General features: G+C 46.6%; 1 protein-coding gene across 7 annotated transcripts in view; it reads right to left on the bottom strand.

Annotated features, from left to right (window-relative positions):
• The window catches only part of UBAP2 (ubiquitin associated protein 2), a 175976-nt gene that overhangs the window by 1450 nt on the left and 157526 nt on the right, over window positions 1–17000 (bottom strand). For 6 of the 7 annotated variants that reach the window (XM_008590913.1, XM_008590921.1, XM_008590942.1 and 3 more), the window contains 10 exons: window positions 12668–12707; window positions 10069–10252; window positions 9098–9167; window positions 4626–4821; window positions 3694–3785; window positions 3297–3344; window positions 1046–1124; window positions 622–827; window positions 225–324; window positions 33–140 (listed from right to left, as the gene is read on the bottom strand). In XM_008590913.1, coding sequence (XP_008589135.1) covers window positions 33–140; window positions 225–324; window positions 622–827; window positions 1046–1124; window positions 3297–3344; window positions 3694–3785; window positions 4626–4821; window positions 9098–9167; window positions 10069–10252; window positions 12668–12707 — 1123 coding nt within the window. Of the gene's footprint in view, window positions 1–32; window positions 141–224; window positions 325–621; window positions 828–1045; window positions 1125–3296; window positions 3345–3693; window positions 3786–4625; window positions 4822–9097; window positions 9168–10068; window positions 10253–12667; window positions 12708–17000 lie in introns of those variants that run through there. The other variant, XR_551873.1, reaches the window with a different exon arrangement.

The following is a 17000-nucleotide window of genomic DNA, read 5'->3' as shown; positions in this document are numbered from 1 at the left end:
CTCAATCCTGGAAAGGAAGGGTAAAACACTACCTTTGCCAGGCCCAGAACCTGTAGACTTGTTTGGTGCCTGCGATGATCCACCATAGCCACCCTTGGTGTAGTCCCCTGCTGCTGTCCCCTGGGTCAGGTCATCGTAACCTAGCATGGTACGGTATAAGAGGCATGTGTGAGCCAGGCAAGCCTGTTCTACCCTGTGTCTCCATGCTGGGAGCACCCCCTCACCTGTGCCATAGCTGTGCTGACCATAACCACTGGCCTGCTGGAAAGGGGTGGTAGGGGTGCTGAGGTTCACACCATGCTGCTTGGCTGAGGCTGGAGGGACCTGGTGGGGCAAGCAGGCAAAGTATTACTGTGGGAACAAGGCAAGGTGGAGCAGATCAGACACACTCTGCCTTAGGGGCAGGCAGCAGGTGGCATACCCACCACCACAGCAGACCTGTGTTTTCATCACCTCAACACATAGTGGATCTAAAAGCAGATGGTGAAAGTAAACTTGTCCCCTGCCTGAACAGTCCCTGAAGACCAGATGAGACTCTGAGGGGTCATGACCCTCCCCCTCCCTGCTGCTGCTCCCAGGAGCTGGAATACAGGTCCCAGTGACCCAAGGCCAAATACTCACAAACATGGTGGGCCCATACTGGAAAGCACTGGGCACGCCTGTGTAGTAGGGAAGGCCGGTGTAGCTGTAGCCAGGTGGCAGTGCAGGATTCAGAAAGGGCTGTTGCGCTGTGTGGTGGGTCTGGGATTGGCTCTGCTGTGGCTGAGCTAGTGTGGTGGAGGGGGCAGGCGATGCACAGTCACCTCGACCAAACTTTGTGACATCACCTAAGAGAAGAGGAGTGCTGACTCCAGTCACTGCCCCTTATCCAACCAAGAAAAAAGCCAGACTGGCTCCAGCAAACAGGAACTGGTCTCACTGCCAGTTCAAATACGGGCAGCTAAAAGGCCTCTCTCAGCGCTTCTGTTTCTGCTTTCCCTACTCCTGGGATTAGTTACAGGCCAGTCCCACACTCTCCCACTCCTTACCCACTGAGCTGACTAACCTGAATATGGATTATTAGGGAAACTCCCATCTCGGCTGGCAAGGGCTGTAGGTGCAGCAAAGGGAATTCCGTAGTAATCCTAGGAGAGACCAGGGAGGCTCCGTCAGTGAGTAGCCTCATCCCACTTCCAGAAGAGCAGAGCCAGCAGGCATCACGTGCACATGGCACTCTAAGTGATGCCACACTCCTGGGACAGGCAGCCCTCACAGGGAACTCCAGGAAAATGGTGCCCACTGGAGGTGTGCAACTTGGCAGCCTTGCTTAACTGGTTAGTACACGGACAGACTGACCAGACCTGCAGCCTTTGCCAGGCAGAGCCATCGGAGGCCCAGTTAAACCACAGAAAGATGCTCATGAATGCCACAGGCTAAACCCACTTTACTGGTTTTTCCTGGAGTCTCTCTGTGTGAGAGACTACAGAGAAGCAAGGAACAAACCTGAAAAAGGACTCAGCAGGAGAGGAGGTGCCTAAAAGGTTTAAAAGGGGAAAGGGAGCAGGGCCAGGTAGACATAGGTACAGGTAGGACCTGCCCTGACAACACTGACCCTGCAGAGGACCCGGGAAAGTATGGTAGAATCAACAGCATGGAGACAAAGAGGGCAAAACACAGGGGAGCTCTGTGGAGAAGGAGACACCTGCTCAGTCCTGGACATTCCTGGCCTCTGAGCAAAGGGAAAGTCCACAGGCTGCCCTAGACTCATGACAGTGTCCCATCAAAGCCAGATGAGAGACATCCTGACATGAAATGGCACTCACATCCTCCTTTGGCCACATCTCCAGGTAAAGTCTAGGAAACCCATGGCATTCTCAGCTCAGAACCCCACGAGGGGGCAGGACTAGGAAAGCACAGAGCTAGTAGGAACACAACTGGGGTCGTGTATAGAAAAGGCCCAGAAGGGGGAGCCCTTTCACAGATGATGAGAAAATATAAAGGTGGGAACTAGGTACAAAAGTGGCAGAGGTTAATAAATGACCCAAGGGAAAATAAAAAGCAATGTATCTCAAAAGGTGAGACCAGAGGCAATTTCCTCCAAGGCACAAAATGAAAACAGGAAAAGGAGTCCTGTGAATGAGTGTGGACAGCCACGAACAAGCCCCAGAGGCAGGACAAATCTCAGGGTTGGCAGCCCGCCTAGACCCCCATGCAGGCTCACTCGGGGCCACCTCCTGTACTCATCCGTGACAGTCTGTGGCTCCTAGATCTCCTAGAATGGTGGGCTGCTGGTCTGTACACGGACAGTGAGCTGCTCAGCTACCAGGATGGAGAAGAGCTTCCCTCCTGAGACAACAGCCTCTGGGAGGTAGAGGTGACACCTGCAGTGCTATAAGCTCTTTGTGGCTTGGCAAAGGCAAAACCAATGGGAAAAAATTTGAGGAAGGGCAGGTGACACGTCACTGGAGAGAGAGTCTCTTTCTCTGGGAATAAGACAGACCACATCCAGTGGAGGTAGACACCAGTGTCCAAACCGCCTGTAACTCTGTGACAGTCTCTGGCAGATGCCCTGGGAAATGTAAGACCAAGAGAGTGGCTACCGAGGAGGAGACCTGCTGTCTGGCAGGGCAAGGAGCAGGCCTGTTTCCCTCCCTTCTCCCCAACAGTCTCGTTAACGTGGCTATTCCAGGGAACCAGTACTTCATCCTAGTACCAAGGGTCAGAATAAAAAGGCAACCCTGACCTCAGAGTGAGGCTGCAACCACCAGGGAAACCCCAGGGCGGGCATTCTTGCAAATAAAGATGGGAGGCCAAACACAGAAGAAACCTTGAAGACTGTCAACTCCAGTCACTCAGTGAGCTGGGAGCGGAACAGTAATGCTGCCATCATAAGCATAACCATCGGCCACCTTGGCTCAAAGACGTCATATGGTATTTTAAGGCAGGGGAAGACTTTATAATAAACTCCAGGGCCAAGTAAGCAATCTCCATGTCTTATGTCATATAGTTTTTCCTTAAAAAAAGAAAGAAAAAAAAAGTGGGAGAAGACCTGTATTTGGTAGGGAGCATGGCCTACTAGGGCTCCACGTCCCAAAGATCTGTCTCCAAGTTCCCCAGGGATGAGCATAGGATACTCATATACCAAAGCTATGGTCACACCATGCACATCCACCAAATGGAAGCAGCTTTCTCAGTGGTGGCAATGAGAGGGTTCCTTATGCCAAGGATCCTGAGGACCAGGCAGGGTGGTAGTTAAGGCCAAGGGCGGAGGGACATGTTGAAACCCCACTGCCCCCACCAAGCCATATCCCACTCACCACTGGCAACCGTGACTGCAGCATCTGGAGCTCATCATAGCTATAGATCTGCGTGAGGACCAGAAATGTTTGTTAGGGACCACACATCAACCCTTGGGAAGCCCAGACCCATCTAAGGGCCAAAACAAGATTGGAGGAATAGGACACATCCAGGAATGGGACCTGGATGACCTGCTGTGGGACAGATCCCACCTTGATGGAGTCTAGATGGAGGAAGATATACCAGGGATCAGACGGGCAGAGAGAGAGAAGTCAGGAAGGGAAGAGCAACCCAAGGTGGACACCCCCAGCCCAACCCTATCCCCACCCCAACCCCTGCCGCCACCAGGTCCTGCCAGGTGCCAGCCCCTGAAGCCAGAGGAGCTGGGGCTGGCCAGGAGCTCCAGTGTGCACTCACCGGGTAGGCAGGAAGCAGTCCTCCAGGGCCTACAAGGTACTGGTTGTGCAGCAGGGGAGGCACACCCTGGGGCAGGTTTGGGGGTGCTTTGCCTGTGGAAGGAAAAACTGAGTCAAGTGGCAGCAACAAGAGTGAGATTCCTCAGCTGCTTTTGGAAGAGGCACAGGTCACTTTGTTCACTGTTTGTCACAGTACAGCCCCCACATGGGGCCAAGAGCGGAGGGCAATGGCTGAGAAATGCAGAGGGTCATGTTATGAAGTGGCTAGGGGGGAGAGAGAAAGCACATGCCACCATATTTAGGCTGTTTCAATATCAGAGGGTTCTGTGCCCAGACAGAAGCTCCTCACCATCCCTCAATCCTGAAGGTCACACTGCACTGAGTAAACATGAACATGAGAAACAATCTGCCTCCTCAAAACAGGAGAAGGAAGCCATGCAGTGCCAGAAGGACAGGCTGTGTCAAAGGTGGATTTTAGCACTTTCCACCCAACCACAGTCTGCTCAGCCCACACACGCAACCTATGTCTGGTTGACAATTGTCACACAAAATGGCCAGGAGCAACCAATGATAGGTTGTCCCTAACCCCTCCAAGTCTTCATGTCAACTCAGCTCCAGGGATGAAGCCAAGGACAGAAAAGACTGAGGAGCTAGAAGCATAAAGGCTGCCAGGAATCCTGCCCAAGGACAGCATGCAGCAGACTCGGCCTGTGCCCATCCCACACAAGGGCTGTGGGGATCAGGCCTCAAGAGGTCAGTGGAACACAGCAGCAAAACATGGCAATGGCAGGACCAGTGTGACAATATAATCTTCTGATGCTTGTGGCTCCCCACCATGTCCTGGCAGCTACCTCTGGACACCCTTCCTGGGAAGTCAAGCATGCACATTTGAGAGGGGAAGCGGTGGGCATGAAAGGCCACTGGAGCACATACCTGAGGTCACCAAGGGCGCAGCCCTGGTACTGCTGTTGGGTGCACTTACAGTGGCCCCACCCAGGCAAAGGCTGTTCACTGTGTTCGTGCTACTGGGAAGGCTGACACCTGAGGATGTGGCACTCGAGATGGAGGTTGCTGCCGTTGAAAAGGTGGCTGAGGATTGGAGGGAAGGGGTACTCTCCACACTGGTGTGCTGGCAAAACAAAAGCCATACATGGATCTGGAGGCAAAGGAGGAGGGTGCTGGGAAAGCCCGGCCTGGCACTTGGGCCTGCAGTCGAGGTTGAATGGGCAGGCAGCAACACAACTACCCAGGTACACTAAGGTGAGGGGCTCCGTGCTCACCATGGCCCCTCACACTGCAGCTAGATTCAGCCATCAGAACACCACTCATAAACTGAATATCAAAGACTATTAAAACTGAGCCCTATGACTAAAAAAACCTCTTAAAAATCCTTCAAGTTGCTCATGCTTTGGTTATCTCAAACAAGGCACAAAACCCCCAAGTAAACTTCAGATCATATAAATGAATACAGACCATTTGAACATGGAGAACCCACGTCACAGAAAAGCAAAGTCTCAAAAGAGATGACCACAGGGCCATAGGAAGCCCAGCCTAAGTCAGAGTCATTTGTGGATTTCCTTCCTTTGGGCTTCTTAGCTACTCTGATCTGGAAGCCACAGGAGGCCGAGAAGCCTTTGCTCCAAAACCTGGTGACACCTTGCAGTCCACCAATGCCTCACCAAGGCCTACCTAAAAGGGCATGGCCTGCCCCTATGCCTGCTCAACAAGACCTACCAGGGAAGGTCATGGCAAAACCCAGCCGCTCAATCCTAGTAATAAAGTACCATGAAGGGCTTCCAACACTGGGCGGGTAGGTGGAAATGATACACCTGGTTGGGCAAATCAAGTCCGAAGGAGGTAGGAAAAAGTCCTGTAAGACTAAGACTGATCTCCAAACCAGAAAGTGTGCTGAGCACAGTAGCACAGAAGCTCCTAGGGAAGCCAAAGAACAAGAAGGCCGCAGGAGAAAGGGGACCAGCATGTGCTCAAACTCTCTGTGGACGCCCAGTCCACACGACCTTCCCTACCCCCCTGAGCACTGGCTTTAGGGCTGTAACCTACAGAGCAGATTCACCAAGGTGAAGACAGCTGAAAATTTGGTTTCCTAGGGCTAACAGGGACACTTGCTCTTTCAGCATGAATGGACCAGAGACAGGGTGGAAAAAGCCCAACCCAGAGCAGGGCAAAGGCTATGCTGCCCTGCGCAACACCTAAGCCATGGACCCCTGTGAGGAGCCAGACTTCCCACCCAAGACCACCTGCCACAGAACCTGGAACAGCTCTGACCACTCCTTTCAAGTGTTACTGGTCATACAACCTTTTAGCCCTGTTAACCACAGAAGAATAAATGAATACTCCTCATCCATACAAGACATGCTTGCTAGAGGAGTGGTTCCTGACATGCTGAAAGGAGCTCACGAGATGTCCAGAAAGCCTCTCCTCCCTCAGTGCTTCTGACAGGCTCCTGCCTCTGCACCTCACCTCCCAGACCGTGAGGATGTCCAACCGTTGATAGAACAGAAACGCCCCATTTAAAAGGCCCCACTCAGTCTGTCCCAGGAGGCCCATGCAGTCAGAACCCCAGGATAGGTCCAGAGAAGCCAGGGTGGGAGAAAATACTGAGATTTCCTTTATAATGTTAAAGTGGCAAAGACCTTAACTTTGATAAACTATGAAAGAAAAGACATGTCTGGCTATATATATAAAAAAATCAAATTATTTATAAAATGACTAATCTGGGGAAAATATCCATACCTTCCATCATAAAGGCTACTAGTCTAATATAGAGGGTGCATAGAAATAGACACCAACGACCTGACAGAAACATGAATGAGCAATATAAATAGCTCACAGAAAAGGAAATTCGATGGCTTTCAAATACATAAAAAAGAGGTTCAACGTCATCCAATTAAAAACTATACTGAGGGGCCATGTTTCTAACACACTAGAAAAGTACAAATATTCAATAACATCATTTTGAGGAGGCTGTGGGGAAACAGAACATTTCATTCATTGCCAGTGGGAGATAAATAGGTTAAAATACTATGCAGCACAATTTGGCAATTTGTACAAAATGAGAATGCCTAACAAATCCACATCCACGGTTTACCCTCCAGAAATAGCTCTACACAGGAAACAACATATGTAGAAAGTTATTAAATGCAACACTGTTTGTAGTATAAAGACTGAAAATGGCCCTAAATGGAGGACTGATTAAATAATGTAATACAGTAAACTGAAAAAAAGAACAAAGAACTCTGTTTTCAATATGGAAACGTCTCCAAAACAGACTGTTAAGTGGGGAAAAAAAGTTGAAGAACACTGTGTTTAGAATACTTATATTACAGAAAAGAAAAAGAAAGAGGGCAAAAGGCAAAGGGGAAATGACTGTGTCTATGCATTTTCTTTTTTATAGCTAAACAAACACAAAAAAAAAGTTGAAAGGAGAAAATAGAAGGAACCAAGCAGATGAGGCAGAAAGCTTTGCAGTATTTAAAAAAAAGAGAAAAGAAAAAAAAAAGCTTTTCAGTATATATCTTTTTATAACTTTTAATATTAAACATTGTGAATAAAGGGGCCGGCCCGGTGGCACACTGGATAAGTGCGCCGCTTGGGAAGTGCGGCGGCGCTCCCGCCCGAGGGTTCGGATCCCACATGCAGACCGGTTCCCGCTCACTGGCTGAGCGAGGCGCGGGAGCAACACCGAGGGTTGCAGTCCCGTTGCCGGTCCCCGGTCCGGTACGGGGGCAACACTGAGGGTTGCGATCCGTTGCCGGACACGGAAAAAGACAAAAGACAAAAAAACAAACAAACAAAAAAAAACCATTGTGAATATATTAGCAATGTGACAATCCCATCATATTGATGTAGTGTGGAACTCACAGGATGAGGCAATTCTGGCTGTGGCAGTTTAGATTTTAGGTTCTGGGTTTTCTTTGCAGAGACACAGAGAGTGTAGCTACCCATGAGAGCAAGAGCAAGGGACTTGCAAGCCACAGTACTGTGGGCATGGTCAGCCAGCTCCACAGTGCTCAGGATGGGGACAGCTCCCATGAGCCACAGAGGGCAGAGGCGGGTGGGCAGGCAGAAGTGGCCATACTGTGCTCTACTTTGAAGACAGTGGTCTATGTGTTTTAGGAGCAAAGGATTGTGTGTGATATTTCACTTGGAAAAGTAGAGCCTGAAAGCCACAATGTTAGCCAAGTCCTAGTGGAAGGATAGGACTGGCCCTTTTCTACCACCTCATTCAGCAGGTGAGCTGATCACTTCTTCAGAGAAACAAATTTCACCCATTTCCTGCCTCCCATTCATCTGCACCCAAATCCTCCCTCCCTGCCTATGGACCCGCCTACTCCCACCTTGCCTGAAGCCTCCCATAGCCCAGCAGCGTGGACATTTTGTTCTTTCCAGACATCTTTCTACCCACCTAACCTCATGCTCATGTCTCTCCTAGCTTTCAGTTAAGCACTGTCCTACCACCCGCCTCTTCTCCATTTCACCACTACTCACTGCTCCACCCACCACAATCTGGCCTGACCCCTACCACTTAAAACCATGCCCCCAACTTCACAACTCACTAAGCCACACTTCAATAGCCATACTCTAGGACTGTTCTTTGGCACCCGACTTTGAAACTCTCCCAGCCTGCCTTCCTCAACAGCACACTCCTGCTTCCATTCTCACCCCTCCTCCCTCCAGACTTCTGTCTTCAACATCGACCTTCTCAAAGTTTCTGGCTATGAGCAGGGGAAGATGGCCTGAGGAAAGACTGAACAGAGGAAAGATGATACCATTAGAACAGTCCCCATAGCCACCAACAGAATGGAATGCAATTACATTGACCAGGCTAAGAGCCAGGACTGTCCATCTCAGAGAGACGTGTGGGCATGTGCATGCGGCAAAGAACAGAGATTCCTCACATAAACACTCCCTTTTCCCTTCACACATGTTCTCTATGATGCCTTCACAAAGTAACAGAGGGTTAAACCGGAAAAAATGCTCTTAATTAAACTTCATTTTTAGTGGAGCCCAAGCTGGAACTAGCAGTGAGCCCACTTCCCTTCAAAAAGCAATCAAATGCCTCAACATAAAAAGGCCCCCAAAATAAAACCTCTCCTGCTAGGTAGAAATGTCTCCTATAATGAACAGGGAGCTCTGCAAATTCTTGGGAGCAAGTTCACCACCTGACAGCCGTACTGAAGTCATAGTAGGTCTGGAGAAGAAACTCTTCCAAGGAGTCACAAACTTAGGAAGCAAGGTGTCCTCCATGGTGCTTAGGAAAACAACAGCTTGAACCACATCATTAGATCAAGACATTTCAGCCAAGCAACTCTAGATCATCTCAGATATTTAAAGCACCAGCTGCTAAGCAGGTTTGGGAGGGAGAAAGCCCTGTGGACACTTACTGTGTGTGACGTGCTCGAGGAGAGTGCTGAGTGCACAGAGGAGAGGCTGCTCTGCTGGCCTGACAGTGAACTAGAAGACAAAAAAGAACACCATGTGTCCACCCAAACAAGTTATGCCACATGAACAGGACCCACTAGGCTGGGTGGACTAGAGTCAAGCTTGTCCCTTTCCCTAGGGAAGCTCCAACTTCAGACCCATCTTTTCTTATCCCCTCGGAACCCAGTGACAGAGTTCTGGTGGTTAGAAATAAAGGGTCACTCACCATGAGGTGTAGTACACCCTGGCCTGTGGTACACCCTGGCACTATATGCATTTGCTCTTTAGAGTATAAAAAGTAACAACGGGGTTGCACTAAGAACACTGCCACCCTTGGAGACCCCAATAAATCTGTCAGTGAGGGGGAAAAAGTTCCTATGCTCAACCTCACATGCCAGAGTCAGAGCCTGAATCCCCATCAATTCCACAGTTCAAATCCAATGGTTTTGCTCCTAGTTGAGGAGGAAGAGGGGAATTCTACTCAGAAGAGGTAGGTAATAAACAAACCCATTTTCCCTGTTCTAATAACTTGATCTCTGAAGCCATGACAAGTGCAAATCAGATACCCACTCAGAAATGCAACAACGTTCCTACTCCACATCACAGTAACATTGGCCCAGAGTAGGGAGAAGAGGCTAGCTTTGGGTGCCCTTCTAGGGTTCAAGACGAGTGGCAGGGAACCCGTGACCCCACCCTGTTCCCAGGGAATCCAGTGCTCTGTGCCAGCAGAGGCATTACAAACAGGCAAGGTTTTCACACCTAGCAGTTTTGAGACCTGACCTGGCCCAAACCTAAGCTACAATATTAATGCAAAAGCTCAGGGCATCATGTCAAAGGTAACAAGTGTGTTTTTTCCATAGGAACAACCTTCTATAGGGGCTCTAGAACTTTTTCCCAATGTACTTCTCATTCTGGGTCCAGATTTTCCCCATACCTGCTAAGCTGAGAGATGGGGCTGCTGGATAGGTCTCCAGGCTGAGACAAGGAAGGCAAAGTGGCAGGGTGCTGGGAGGTGGAGGGTAGAAGCACGGCACAGGAGGTGGTGCTGGGCAGGGAGCCCACAGATGGGAAGGCGGAGGGAGGGTCTGTTGTCTTTGGAGCTGGAACGGATGAAGTAGCTGTAAGAAACAGAACTGCTGAGCTCCAGAACCAATCCTCAGTGTCTAAAACATGCTCAATATCTTGTGACATGTCAGGCTAGGTTGAGACATACATAAAGTTACATTCTCCAGGGAAATGTCCAGGCATGTCACCAGAGAACCTGCTCTCTGTTAGACAACCCTAGTAAAAGGCCAGGCAACTGTCAGACATGCAAGACTCAAGCAAAAAAGTAGGAAATGACACTTTTATAATCATAAATTGTCCTATGATGTGGACATACTTCTTCCACCTAAAGGACCCCAACCCTTAGCAGCACCCGGAAAGGAAAAGAGGTGCTGAGACTGACATGCATATTGTATGGTGAGGCAAATTTTCCTCAAGAGGCACAGCAAGGGAGAGTCAAAATCTGATGGACAAGACCACCCAAGAGTGCTTCTACCAAATCAGTACCAAATCAGGCTACCAGTGCCAAAGCTCGCGGCCAGTTTAGGCCAGGAGGCTGAGAACCCAGAGTACATACGGTGTGGAGAGATATATAAGCCTAAAATCTGCAGAAAGAGTAGACACCTGCTGTCCAACACGTACTTTCAAAAGCATAGTGAGAATTTCCTTGGTATATACTTGAACAGCTTAATCTCAGCTCACATAAATGAGCTTATTAGGCTTCAAAAAGGACACGAATATAATCAGTCTTAGCTATGGAAAAGACTCAGTCTTAGTGCTGTCCACACATACAACTCGGATATGTGCTTGGAAATAAACATCATAGTCTTTTCCAGTTAGGAAGTAGGAACAAACTTTACCCTCCTGAGAGCCCACTGGGAAGTACTCTAGTTTCTAAAAGGAAGAGTGAGTCAAAAACACAGACAGTAACAAGGTCAATATGCACCTAGGTCAATTCTTACAGAGGGCATTTTTTCTTTTTTTTTTAACTGATGGTCTATTCAAAATATGAAACCTGTTCTTAGAGAAAACAGATGAAAACATCACAGATGTACCTCACCCAAAACTAAGACCCCAAAAGGTACCTCCCTGCGCCTTGGGTTACAATGATAACAGGTTCACAGCAAGCCTCTCTCTCAAAGTACAAGAAATGGGAAGGATAAGGGCAGGAAAGGGTAGAGAAGAGAGTATGGGAAATAAAACCCTGTCTCAAAAGCATGCTATGTTTTTCTGATAGTAAATGTCTCATTTTACCTCATTTAAAACCTCCAAATAATATAGGACACCTGGGTGTTCTCGACCCCATGCCTGGACAATAGAAACTTGCCACCACAGCTGCTGGAGTGATAAGTTGCTCTGTCATCCAACAAGCTCAGAGCTACAAATCAATCTCCAAATAAACCTGGCAGCCCAGCTGTACAATCAATCTAAAACCAAATCCTGATGCATTAAATCTGTTATTTCAATTCCAACGGAGACTCACCGCTGGTCTGCTAAAGTTCCATATCCACACTCTTGAAAATTCCTGATTAAAAATTAAAGAAGTATTTCTGGCTTCCATCACCACTAGTGGATACCCATTTGCCTTACTAAACGTTGAAAGAACACAGATATAAACAATGACAGACAAGATAGCCAAGTACAAGGGAAAAAAACAACTGACAGGGATTCACCTGCACTATCTCCAGGGATCACTGAGCTGTTCTAGAAGGAAAGAAGAGGGGTCCCCTCATTTTCTCCGAAGTGTTGACAGTGAACAACATTTTACCTTTCTTCCTATGCAATAGTCCAGAAAGCAATGAGTATGTCTTTCTTGAACTAGGACAGCAATTTTTTCCTTTACAAGTCCTTCACTTTATTGGTGAAACAGCCCTTTCACCAACATGGAACCTGTGTCTCTGAGCAAAGCATCTTTTAAACGCATGCTACACACTGCACTGCATACTGTATTGTGGCACAGTCTGATCAGGGAAAAAGAAAACGAGACTATCATCTTGCTGTTGCTGTGGCGATGACATTTCTAATAATATCACCAGCTATTACCTGGTCACATGGGAATCTCTAGCTGACCTTATTAACCCTGCCACAGAAACAGGAGTTGGTTTCTCTTAACCAATGAACCTGGCTTCTCTCTGCTCCAATGATGGATCAGAAGCAGTTATCAGAAGGGCTGGCCCGTGGCTCACTCAGGAGCGTGTGGTGCTGATAACACCAAGGCCACAGGTTCGGATCCCTATATAGGGATGGCCGGTTAGCTCACGTGTAAGAGCGTGGTGCTGACAACACCAAGTCAAGGGTTAAGATACCCTTACCGGTCATCTTTAAAAAAAAAAAAAAGAAAAAGAAAAAAAAAGCAGTTTTCAGAAAAAATGTAAAAGAGCTGTTTTTGAAGAATTAGCCATTGGCCAGTTGGTATATTCCCTATCACATCAGCTATGCTCTTTGTTTGGCTTCCACCAGCCATGACAATGGTTAGCTGATATACTTACTGTCTAGTGTCTGCTGACTTCGACCACCACCATGTCCATTCTATAAGGGACAAAAGAGAAAGTAAGTAAACCCATAAAATCAAATGTTTAAATAGATACTGTCTATTGGGATTCAGCAACAACCACATGAAGTACAGGTTAATCAAGGAACAATGTCTGTTTTATTCTATTTTTTAATAAAAGGGGAGGCAATACAACAAACTCTTTTAATAAATCCCAAGGAGCCAACATTTTTCAAAGCCTTATTTATTATTTCGGGAAGTAGCAAGGAAAAACATTAAGACCCAAATCACAGGAAGCAATGAAACAGCCATAAAAGAATTGTTAAAAAGTCCAACTGTACAAAGAACAGGAAGTCCCATTATATTTAAATCACCAGGCCCTTCCTATCTCATGCAAGTTGTGTCTCCTGAGCACCACTTATGCAAGAAAGAAAATGTTTTCAACTTACTTAAAACAAAAAACAACTTCCACACCAGGAATTATCATATTTTATATTACCAGCAAAATGATTCTCAGAGAAAAAGAGATGTTATCTTGAAACACGCTCTTCTAAAGTAGGTAGGCAGAGTGGGTTAGAACAGTGTGGTAACCTCGAAAAGAGCAGAACCTGAGAACAACTGGTTAACCATAATGCATTTCAGCGGAATTGACACACAAGAAAAAGGCATCCTCACAAAAATGACTTCTGCCTCCACAGACTTGAGCAGTGGAGACATGACACGGAGCGATCAAAAGCATGACCTGCAAGACTCAGACACTGTCCCAAGATAAGAGGAGGAGCATGGGGGGGGGGGGGGGGGGGGGGAAGCTGAAAGATTCCTTCTAGCAAACGTCAAAACTACTAATGAAAAAGACCTTATAGCTGTTGCCTCTGCATTAACCAAAATCCAGTACAACTTGTGTTCATGAATGTTATACTTATTCACAATATTCCTTGTTCAACAAACAATTTGAAATTATTTACAAGACATATAGAAAATAAAACAGAACATCTGGGGGGGAAACACGAGTTAAAAGGTTAAGGTCAGGACAAGGGAAACACAACATACCTCAGCAAATATATGAAAATGGGTGGAGAGTAATCAAAGTTCTAGTCTTTCGCCTCCCCTTAAACTAGAGTTCATGCCCTATAAATACATTTACATGATATCGAGCACAGATATCCTGAACAGAACAAACCCTGACATATAGAGAAGTCTTCTCAAAACTGCACCAGACAAAAAGCACAGAAAGTGGGAACAGGAAACACCTGTCATCAGACCTAAGGAATATTTCATTCCACCTTGAAAATCATGTTTAAAATGCAAGTGACGGACAAACTGACACAACAGAAGGGCCACATTATTTGGGGTGAGGGAAATTCTAGGCAGAAGAATGGCAGGAGCAAAAGCAAAGAAGTATCAAAAGGCCAAGAGAGATCAGAAATCTACATCAGCCAGTTAGCTCAGTTGGTTAGAGCACTGTGTTATAGCACCAACATCAAGGGTTCAGATCCCCACACCATTCAGCCACTAAAAAAAAAAAAAAAAAAAATCTGCAGGAGAGATCAGAAATCAGTTAGCTGAGGGACGGCCCATGGCTCACTCAGGAGAGCATGGTGCTGACAACACCAAGTCAAGGGTTAAGATCCCCTTACTGGTCATATTTAAAAACAAAAAAAAGAAAGAAAGAAATCAATTAGCTGAGCAAGGAATGAGGTGAAATAGGAGAGTAAGAGGTAAAATCAGAACCGGAATTGAGATGTCCTGGTGACGACAGGGACTGAAGCTTGGATAGCATATGGTCTGATGTTTTAGAAACAGTACTGACCAGCAATGTTCAAAATAACTTTCTGCAATAATGGAAATACTCTATTATCTGCATGCCCATACTGTAGCCACTAACCACGTCTGGTTAATGAGCATTTAAAATGTGGCTAGTGTGTCTGAAGAACTAAACTTTTAATTGTTTATTTGATTTTAATTAATTTAAATTTAAATAGCCACATGTGGCTAGTGTTTGCCATACTGGAAAGTACAGAAATAAACTCTGTGTTAAAGATGGCAGATCAAGAAAACATGGCTTTTGTACTAGCCAGCCAGCTCAGCTGGTTACAGCACGGTGTTATAACACCAAAGTCAAGGTTACAGATCTCCACATGGGCCATCAGCCCAAAAAAAAAGGACACATGGTTTTTAATAAAATGAGTAAACCCAGAAATACAAATAACAGGTGAAAAAATGATAACCGAATTTTGTAGGTTAGGGCTGGCCAGTTACCTCAGTTGGTTAGAGTGTGGTGCTGATAATACCAAGGTCCAGGGATTGATCCCTGTACTGGCCAGCCACCAAAAAAAATATTTTAAAAAGTGTAGGCTACAAAGCATATAGAAGATGGTAACTGACTAAACTGACCTGGAAAAGCCAAATCCTAAACTAGTAGTAAGGAAAACAACCAATTTTTACTCAAAGAATCATACCAAGCACCTCATATTGATTTATACGAGTTAACTATTTTTTTTTTTTTTTTTTTTGTCTTTTGTCTTTTTTCCGTGTCCGGCAACGGATCGCAACCCTCAGTGTTGCCCCCGTACCGGACCGGGGACCGGCAACGGGATCGCAAGCCTCGGTGTTGCTCCCGCGCCTCGCTCAGCCAGTGAGCGGGAGCTGGTCTGTATGTGGGATCCGAACCCTCAGACGGGAGCGCCGCCGCGCTTCCCAAGCGGCGCACTATCCAGTGCGCCACCGGGCCGGCCCTAACTATTTTTTTTTTAAAGATGACCTAGAAAGAGGTCTAAAAAGAGGGGATCTTAACCCTTGACTTTGTGTTGTCAGCACCACGCTCTCCCCAGTGAGCTAACCGACCATCCCTATATAGGGATCTGAACCTGTGGCCCTGGTGTCATAAGCACCACACTCTCCCAAGTGAGCCACAGGCCGGCCCCTACGCCAGTTAACTTTGGAAGTAGGAGTGGAGGTGAAGCTAAATGTAGGAGGATTAGTTTAAAATCTGTACAGACCCAGATCCTGTCCCTCCTCTGCACATCAGAGTGACTTCCTCCTCCCACCTTCTCCAATGGGCTCTACACATCAAGAAGGCAACACATGGCCAGGGGGACTGTAAAGTAAAAGACGGATGAAGTCAATGTAGACAAAATGAATGCTGTGATGCCAGCCTTCTCTTCCCATTAGGTTCTCAGGACATTGCCAGACATTGTAAATGCCCTACAGGAAAGAGATTGGAAGAATATTCTCTGGGGAATCCAAACAAGCTCCCCCAAGCTCCTCTATGCCCCTTAATGCTGACTGATGAACATCAGCTGATTTACCAGTATCAAGAATAAAGAGACCAAAACAAACAAACAAAAAAGAATAAGAATAAGGAGACAACACTACTAGTGAGCCCACAGATGCTAAAAGGACAGTAAGGAAAATACATAAAATTTTTATCCAGTAAATTAGATAAAATGGATGAATTCCTTGATTTACACAAATTAACAAAAGAAACAGAAAGTGTAAATTGCCCTTTACTAATTACAGGAATTGAATTTTTATTTACAAATCTCCTCACAAAAAATAAAACTACTGGCCCAGATGGCTTCATTGGTGAATTCTATGAAACATTTAAGACAGGAAGGAGGACAATCCTACACAAATTCTTTCATAAGAGACATAAAGTGAGGTTGATGGTGACAAAATATAAAATTATATTGCACAGTGGTAAGTTGTTGGGGGCTGGAGACTCAAGAGTAGCTATGTACAGAGGGAAGTCAATCTAACCATGTCTGCGGTACATTTAAGTAAGCAGTTGAGAATATACAGTAGCTCAGGTTTCAAAGTCACCTTCAGAGTTACAGCAAAAACGAAAAGTCCCACACGATGACTTGCAGGCCACCACATTGTCAGGTGGAGAGTTTGATAATGAACCTGACTGCTGCCTCTGGGCCATGTCAGGCAGAAGGCATCTGGCTAAAGTCATGGCCCTAAAACTGAGCTGTCTGACATGAGACCAAAAATCTGTTAATATGTGAAAACAGGCCAAAACAAAAAAGCAGTGTGCAGAAGGGGACTGGATGGGGCCAGAAGTGGGAGCTGTGTGGAAGCTAGGTGCTTAGCCTATTTTGGATACAGGTATTAGAAAGATGGAGTGTTCAGTAGGGTTGTTTTGATTACATAAGAAATGCTACATGAAGAGGTCCTCAAAAACTTATGTTGAAACAAAAACAGTCCCTGTCCTTGAGATTTCCATAGTTTACATGGTCTTCCTTGTCATAGTACCCATCTGTCAGGACACAGATTCTAACTTATATCTGTCAAATAGTCCCTGAGAAGACAACTTTAATCGGGGGGGG

The sequence above is a fragment of the Galeopterus variegatus genome, unplaced genomic scaffold, assembly GCF_000696425.1.
Source record: "Galeopterus variegatus unplaced genomic scaffold, G_variegatus-3.0.2 Scaffold143, whole genome shotgun sequence".
Classification (NCBI taxonomy): Eukaryota; Metazoa; Chordata; class Mammalia; order Dermoptera; family Cynocephalidae; genus Galeopterus; species Galeopterus variegatus.
This window is presented reverse-complemented; position numbering and strand designations above follow the sequence as displayed.